Here is a 7,347-nt window from a genome sequence, read left to right on the forward strand (position 1 = left end):
AAAAAGACGCGAAGCAAAAATTTGCTATTCGAACGAGAAATATGTCGGTCAAAATAGCCATTTTGTATCAGGAGATGATAACATAAGAGATAACACAATTTTAATGATTCTTGAAAACGACGTCATACTCTAAGAATTTGTAGAAATTTTCAGCTCCTGGAAAATACTTTCGGTCGATTTTGTGATTTTATATCAGGAGAATATGATACCATAGGAAGCGGCACGATTTCGGCGATACGAAAAGTCAGCATTAAAAAAAAAGCAATTTATTTCTATACATTCCTATTTATTAGTAAATAAATTTTTACATTTGAAAAAATTACATATTATATAAATCTGAACGATACAAACAAAACAAACCAAACATCGCGCCGTTCGTGTTTACTTTCTCAACCGTTAAGTTTTAAGACGGTTTTGTAGTCCATGAGTCGGCACCATTCTTGAACTGTCTGCGAAACTGATCAAGTTAATACTTTTGAAAACATAAAACTTGATTGTAATTCGAAACCTTCTTTTTTCCTTCAAACAGGGAAAAAGGCATAAAAGATAAAAGATTCTTACAGCGTCTTTTGTGAGCACGAATTTTGGGAGCATGAATTAATATAATTGTTGAAATAATTTTTGCCATATTTTCAATCATATAATATTGATCGTATTTGATTGTTTGACATTAAATGATATCATTTGTGTTATAAATTGAGAAAATTGTTTGTTGTATTTAATGAACTTAATTTTGGAACCTACCATTTATATAAAGATTATTCTATCCATTTCCTGTAACCTTTTCTCATTTTCAATCAAATTTAATTCTACAAAACTATGATTGAATTATTCGACATTAATCAGTAAAGAAATCTTGTATCTTTTACGATGTATTGTTTATATTAAAGATCGAGTTTTTTATTAAAACTTGTTTTACGTTATAATAAAATCTGTTTTAGTGAATAGCATTGTCAATTACAAATTATTGGAATTATATCACTCATTATGTGTTAATATCAAAATTTGTTGGTAAACAAAACACTCTGGAAGTTAAATATAACGTATTTCAAAGTAGTATTTGCATTTCTTCTCATCCGATACACGTCAAGAGATCAACGATTACGAGTATACGAAAACAGTAAGTTAAAATAGAAGATATGGAACAAGCGAATTCCATAAGTTCTACAGATGAAACATATAGTTGTGAGTGGCAACATTTTTTAATAAAAAAAATGAATGGCAGAAATTTATTTTAAACATATTCTTTGCATAAAAATTCATATTTTGTTTATAACATAAATATTATTTAATATAATTATACAAAATTTGTTTTAATTTCAATTTATTAGCTAAAAATTAATGTATTTTTTAATAAGGAGAACTTTAATAAACCAAAAGCAAGAATACTTTCCTGCAAATAATCAAAGTATATTATTTTATCTAGGCAAAAGATCAAGTTCAAGAATAAATTTAAATGATGCTATGTTTATGTCAATTAATGACGAGGTCTTTTCATACTCGGATAACGAATGTTTTCATGATATATTAGATTCTAGTATCTCATTAAGGAATGAAGACACAGAAATCGACATATCAGTTGCAACTAATACAGAAGGAAGCAAACATATTTCAAGTATATTTGAACACAATGATAGCACAAGTCTGTTTTCTTTACCTCGTACAAAATCTAATTCAGATTATGTAAGCAATAATCTTACGAATGATTTTTTACAAAATTCAAGTAATTTGCAACATCAACAAGACATGAACACTGAAAAAGATAATTGCAAGACAAATAAAGATGTTTCATTAAGGACACTATTAAGGCAGATGTTCGATGAAATTTTAGGAAGACATGACTCTACAAAACAATTAGGCAAAACTTATATTAACAGACATTCAAGTAATGAGTTTTTATCAAATAATGGCAACTTAACAGACAAATCGGACAATTCTTTTGAAATAAATAATAATGACCCAGTATGTCAAACACAAAAATTTAATAATATGGCGACAACTTCAATTAATAATATAAATAACTATAGTAAAAGTAAAATTTCATCTTCATTTAATACATCTTCTTTAGACAGATTCAATTCTGAGCAATTAATTACAATATTGGAGGATTCCAATGAAAGTAGTAGCAATTCAGAACTGAACGATTCTCAGGAGTACTCTGGGAGATGTATAGGCAAATTAAAACATTTCTTTCCTCGTAAAGTAGTAAATAAATGGATGAGCAGAAAGATAGTTACCACCAGTGATATAAGTGAGATAAGTGATGCCACTACTATGTCTTCAAACGTATCAACTGATATCGAAATACTAAGTAAAGAAATTTTAAAAAAAGCAGATAATGTACTTGAAAACAGGAATGAGAGTAAGTAATCTTAATATTTAAATTAAAAAAAATAAATAAATAATATTTAAATATAAACACATAAATACAAAAATAATTTCTTTATGCAAAAATTATATCTCACTGTAAGAACTGATAACAATTTGTTATATAGTAACATTTAATTTTTTCAGGATTCGATGTAAAACGGTCGTCAGTGTGCAAATTATGTGGGGTACATAAATTATTTCTAATTCCTTTCATAACTATAACTCCTTCAACTCCTTAAAAGATTTCTAGATAAATAAACTATTTAATTTCAAATTTTAAAAATACTTTTAGTGTTTATTATTTAATATTCTTTTCAATCGTTCAATACTAGACTCAATCCTGTTGAAAATTTCAATCATGAAAATAAAATTTTATCAACATAATAATCGTTTCAAACAAAATTCGCTACTAAATAATCTTAGTATATCAGAAAATTATCAAAAAACAAACAATAAAGAGTTACCATTTCTTAAAAATAGCTAAAACAGAAATGGATAGAAAATACAGAAGCTTACTATAGTATTACAAAGTTAAAGACTAAAAAGGTAAATTACAGTTTAACATAATAAATTTTGTAATAAGTTACTATACATTTTATCAAAGCAAAAAGATTTGTAATAATTTTTACATAATTTAATGATATCTATTTGAAATATATTCACAATATATTAAGTTCAAATATAATCTATTAAAAAGGTGATATAATACCCATTATATCCATTACTGCTAAATCAAAAGACCTAAAATGATATATATGCATTGATTGTAATATATTAAAATTTGCTATATACATTAAAGTAATACTATTAACTAAATTAAATGAACTTACTTGGAATTCAATTGATCACCTGGAATGTAAAATGGATTGCATACAGCATTAGAATAAGCCGCATGCAATTTCTTAAAAATCTGCAAAGTATAGATTTACATATATTAAATATAGTTATTTTATTATATGATTTATAAAACATTTACCATTTTTACATCATTATCTCTCAGAGACGTGTTTGATGAATGAGACACAATAATAAATTTGATTTTTGTATTAGTAGCATAACCATATCTGAAATTGTACAAAGAAATACTATGTAAAAAACATAATATATTTGAAGATGCAATACATGTTACATATGTACATTTTATATTCTTCAGTAGCATATAATAAATTTAAATACAAATCTCGTATATCAATAGCAGTTTTATTTCCAACATTTAATTTTTCTTCTATAATATCAATTGACGTATGAACTTTGCAATGAAATTGCAATGCTGATGATTCATCTACACATCTAATATATTTTGGAGAATTCTGCAAATAAGTAGTTTGGAACACGTATTATTATTACTATCGAATTTCAAAACCACAATATTTTTTGATTTGTATCATTTATTAACTAAAGATTTTGCACATTTATTGACATTCCAACCTTAAAAGATGTGTACTTACATCTTTTCCGATTACAGCTACACAAATGGCCATATTTATGAATCTTATAAACTTACAACATTATAATTCATAACAAAACATTTTTAGTAATTAAGATTGAAAACTTCAATTTTTGTAAAGATCATTACACACGTCAAGACCACACACATAAGTATTGTTTAGGTGTCACAACATATAGGTTATGCCACCATTTTTCACAACTGCTGATAATGACTGCTGTTAATGAATGATTAAACAGTTCTTAGTAAAATTAATAATCATACAATTATGTTATAAAACATTGCATTGTTTTGCAATAAAATAACAACAACAAATGTATAGGTTTGGTAAAAACATTAATTGTATTTATAAACATGATATACGAATCATTTCATTTTTAACCATAGAAACCAATAGGAACCATAAAATTGATTGAAAAATAAAATTATAAGGAAAATTAATTTTTAATTTGTATTTTGTGTCTATATTTAAACATATGAGTACAATATAATGTATTACAATATCATTCTTTATAATATCTTTTCTTTAAAGTTCTATACTTGCGTAGCATATACAAAGTTTCTAATTCTTTGATAACAAAATTACCATGAGCCAACATTTTATCAATTTTCTCAGGATCACGTTCTTGTTTATTTTTTTCAAAAGCTTTTCTTAGATTTCCTTTGAAAACATTATAACCTCTTGGATAGTCACGACCCATATACAAGAGCTAAAGGCATAAAAAAATATTGTTATTTGTATTTATAATAATAAAATGGATAAACAATATCTTCTTTTATGTGTAATTTTCGTTATGTGTTATTATATCGCACAGCTATTTTATTTTAAAATAACATATTTAATTTTTTAATAAATTATAACGAAGTTGTAATATTATATTTCATACCGTCTTGTATAATTGGATAACTTTAGTACGTTGAGACATCGATTAAAATAATAATTATAAGTATTAATCAATTAATGAATATTTTCTTGGTCATGTACATATACATGTACATATATGTTGGTTATGTATGTGCGCAATATGTATTTACACTTTAATTGAACAATATATATATAATTTCTAATGTATAGAAATTATTTTAAAATATTCGAAACAGTTTATTGTTAAACACAATATTGTTAGTTCCATTACTTTAAATAATATTGCAAATGCAAGGAAACACTAGCAAAGCATTTCTGCTTATTTCGTACTTCTGATATTGCAAAATGAAACGCATGTTATTAACCAATCACATTATAACTCATTCTTTTATTGAAGTAAATAAAAGATGAATAATCGTGTTGTGATTGTTAATTAATTATAATTAATTAGAATAGCGATTTTTAACCTGTGACAGACTTTTGGGGAACTACGAAATCCTTACATACGCAAATTATTGTACTATACGAATAAAAATTATTTATTATATTTATTTATTTATAATGAAACTCTTGTCGCGTGGAAGGTTATTAATGAACAGTTGATGAGTGTTTTAAATACATATTTAGCACATTAAGAATTTAAATATTGAGTTAAGTCTTAGGGATCGGTAACAATAAAAAATTATTCAAAGAGGATTCGTGATAAACAAAAGGTAGAATGAATATAAGAACTGCTGAACTAAATTATAGAGTTGCGTGTCCGTTCGTGTTACACATGGAGCGCTAAGCGCTCCGCTCGTGATGATGTGGTGACATAACAATTCGTAAATGAATTTTATATATTTTTATAGGAAAATAATTTTTATATTATCTTTTTTATTTTACAAAGCTTTTGCTTGAAAATATCTAGAAATATATGTTGAAATTAAACTATAGAACATATATTTTTTCTTATAAGAAGAAGATCTAATGCCTGATCTTAAATTGCACTTACTATTATAAGGACTTCTGTACAAAACTAATAATAAAAATAATTTCGACTTACAATACCACTCTTTTGCTAATTTACCACAGATAAACTTTACATCAATGTAATATGGAATTTATTACGTTCTGATTTTTTAAAAATTTTGCTCTAAATGAGTAATCAAGTTATTAATTTATTGCATTAATTTATCTTATAGTTATTTTTGTATCGTATAGTTGACATTTGCTTCTAACTTTGTTGATGTTTCATAGTTTTACGTATTATATAATATTTTTTTGTTTTCATTTGTTTCCTGCAAGTTGTTCGGAAAAAACTGAACACTCTATATATGAACAATTTGAAGCTTCTCTGTTCATGGCGATTTTATAACATTCCTATTGTACATTTAAATAATTTAAATAATCCAAAATAAACTGCAGTTAATTATTAACCATGGCTTTACTTTTGCGGAGTTGCATTTTAAACCAAAGGAAACTGTTCATGAAAGAAATTATTACATTTAAACGGACGTCTATGTATTATACATGCGGAAACGTCAAGGTTAGAAATTCTTTTTAAGAAGTATTTTATTTTTATGAAGTTATCAATGAATATATGTATATTATAAGCTTTATTCTAATTATTCTCTCACTCTATGTATATTTATAACCTTTTTGTATATTATTTCATGATTTATATGACATTTCAAAATACAAATTTTATTTTGTAAAGTAACACAGAAATATATATTTTTTATGTTACAGAAATTTATACCATGTTTGCAAGTAAGGCATGTTTCTGATAAACACAGTGAAAGAAACACTAGTGAAAGAGAAATGATATACAATGGAACATTAACAAATAAAGTCCGTAATATTAAAATGATATCCTTGTTATCATCAGTTGTATCAGTAATTTCTCAACCAATTATTTACATGAAGATTTTAGAAGAAGATAATGCAATAAGTGTAGGAACATTATTTGCACTATTGAATATACTTACTATATGTAGTCCTCTTTTAATACATCTCTTAACAAAAAGATATGTAATTGAAATGTATCATTATCCTAACGAAAAGAAGTATACCGCCAAATTATATTCATTTCTTTGCAAAAAAAGAGAGGTATTTATGTCTCTTTAAACTTATTTATTACTTAATTAAGCTATTTTGTATAAAATTATGATTTGTATATTACAGATAACATTTACTCCAAATGATGTTATTGAACCTAAAACACAAATTACAGGATCATTTACAACCTGTTTTGCAGGTGGTAAACCTTTGCTTTTTGATGAAAACTGTTTTATAGATCCCAAACATTATAAAATTATTATGAATTATAACAAACCAATAGATTTTGAAGTAGAGCAATTACGTATTACTGCGATCAATCAACCACAAGATAAAAGAATAACAATGGGAAACAAAAATGAAGAACAGAAATAATTTGACAAGTATAGTTTCATTTATTACATGGCTTTTTAGTCTGAATTTTTATACATTATTTAAAAGCACTATATAAGTTGCTAGGTACAAAATATATACGTTATTACGTATATATTTACATTAATAACGTAATAAATATATACGTTATTACGAGAGACTGTATATTAAAAGATACAGTACCAAATTACTAACGTATGAGATTGTACAGTTATTGAATTTGTAAAATATTGCAAATCATCTGATGATATAA

The 7,347-nt window shown here is 25.2% G+C and overlaps 4 protein-coding genes across 6 annotated transcripts; 2 read left to right on the forward strand and 2 right to left on the reverse strand.

Annotated features, from left to right (window-relative positions):
* Window positions 1–706: 706 nt before the first annotated feature.
* LOC117234386 (putative uncharacterized protein DDB_G0286901) lies at window positions 707–2,655 on the forward strand. Of its 3 annotated transcripts, none has more exons than XM_033495536.1 (3): window positions 707–1,185; window positions 1,427–2,362; window positions 2,515–2,655. In XM_033495536.1, the coding sequence occupies exons 1-3, from the start codon at window positions 1,140–1,142 to the stop codon at window positions 2,607–2,609; spliced, it is 1,077 nt and encodes a 358-aa protein (XP_033351427.1). In that variant the 5' UTR covers window positions 707–1,139; the 3' UTR covers window positions 2,610–2,655. The 3 variants fall into 3 exon arrangements, with proteins under 3 accessions (XP_033351427.1, XP_033351428.1, XP_033351426.1); XM_033495537.1 differs by having other exon boundaries at window positions 708–1,120; XM_033495535.1 differs by lacking the exon at window positions 707–1,185 and having other exon boundaries at window positions 1,292–2,362.
* A 334-nt stretch (window positions 2,656–2,989) lies between these two features.
* LOC117234390 (trafficking protein particle complex subunit 2-like protein) lies at window positions 2,990–4,169 on the reverse strand. Its single transcript, XM_033495542.1, has 5 exons — window positions 3,819–4,169; window positions 3,508–3,680; window positions 3,347–3,434; window positions 3,201–3,280; window positions 2,990–3,111 (listed from the first exon to the last, which is right to left on the reverse strand). The coding sequence occupies exons 1-5, from the start codon at window positions 3,849–3,851 to the stop codon at window positions 3,060–3,062; spliced, it is 426 nt and encodes a 141-aa protein (XP_033351433.1). The 5' UTR covers window positions 3,852–4,169; the 3' UTR covers window positions 2,990–3,059.
* Window positions 4,170–4,242: 73 nt separating this feature from the next.
* On the reverse strand, window positions 4,243–5,450 carry LOC117234391 (electron transfer flavoprotein regulatory factor 1). Its single transcript, XM_033495543.1, has 2 exons — window positions 4,705–5,450; window positions 4,243–4,527 (listed from the first exon to the last, which is right to left on the reverse strand). The coding sequence occupies exons 1-2, from the start codon at window positions 4,741–4,743 to the stop codon at window positions 4,321–4,323; spliced, it is 246 nt and encodes an 81-aa protein (XP_033351434.1). The 5' UTR covers window positions 4,744–5,450; the 3' UTR covers window positions 4,243–4,320.
* Window positions 5,451–5,961: 511 nt separating this feature from the next.
* LOC117234389 (transmembrane protein 70 homolog, mitochondrial) lies at window positions 5,962–7,267 on the forward strand. Its single transcript, XM_033495540.1, has 4 exons — window positions 5,962–6,210; window positions 6,414–6,773; window positions 6,849–7,188; window positions 7,233–7,267. The coding sequence occupies exons 1-3, from the start codon at window positions 6,103–6,105 to the stop codon at window positions 7,095–7,097; spliced, it is 717 nt and encodes a 238-aa protein (XP_033351431.1). The 5' UTR covers window positions 5,962–6,102; the 3' UTR covers window positions 7,098–7,188; window positions 7,233–7,267.
* The last annotated feature ends 80 nt before the right edge of the window (window positions 7,268–7,347 follow it).

This window comes from Bombus vosnesenskii, unplaced genomic scaffold, assembly GCF_011952255.1.
Source record: "Bombus vosnesenskii isolate JDL3184/JDL3185 unplaced genomic scaffold, Bvos_JDL3184-5_v1.1 scf7180000013304, whole genome shotgun sequence".
NCBI lineage: Eukaryota > Metazoa > Arthropoda > Insecta > Hymenoptera > Apidae > Bombus > Bombus vosnesenskii.

What these genes read in the sequence shown, in the direction of transcription:
- LOC117234389 (XM_033495540.1), top strand. Translation starts at nt 6,103, where the DNA reads ATGGCTTTACTTTTGCGGAGTTGCATTTTAAACCAAAGGAAACTGTTC. An exon ending in ATACATGCGGAAACGTCAAG is followed by an intron (nt 6,211 to 6,413) that starts GTTAGAAATTCT and finishes TTTATGTTACAG; the next exon opens with AAATTTATACCATGTTTGCA. An exon ending in TTCTTTGCAAAAAAAGAGAG is followed by an intron (nt 6,774 to 6,848) that starts GTATTTATGTCT and finishes TGTATATTACAG; the next exon opens with ATAACATTTACTCCAAATGA.
- LOC117234391 (XM_033495543.1), bottom strand. Translation starts at nt 4,743, where the DNA reads ATGTCTCAACGTACTAAAGTTATCCAATTATACAAGACG. An exon ending in TTATCCAATTATACAAGACG is followed by an intron (nt 4,528 to 4,704) that starts GTATGAAATATA and finishes TTATGCCTTTAG; the next exon opens with CTCTTGTATATGGGTCGTGA.
- LOC117234386 (XM_033495535.1), top strand. Translation starts at nt 1,342, where the DNA reads ATGTATTTTTTAATAAGGAGAACTTTAATAAACCAAAAGCAAGAATAC. An exon ending in ACTTGAAAACAGGAATGAGA is followed by an intron (nt 2,363 to 2,514) that starts GTAAGTAATCTT and finishes TAATTTTTTCAG; the next exon opens with GATTCGATGTAAAACGGTCG.
- LOC117234390 (XM_033495542.1), bottom strand. Translation starts at nt 3,851, where the DNA reads ATGGCCATTTGTGTAGCTGTAATCGGAAAAGAT. An exon ending in TAGCTGTAATCGGAAAAGAT is followed by an intron (nt 3,681 to 3,818) that starts GTAAGTACACAT and finishes ACTTATTTGCAG; the next exon opens with AATTCTCCAAAATATATTAG. An exon ending in GAGATAATGATGTAAAAATG is followed by an intron (nt 3,281 to 3,346) that starts GTAAATGTTTTA and finishes TATACTTTGCAG; the next exon opens with ATTTTTAAGAAATTGCATGC.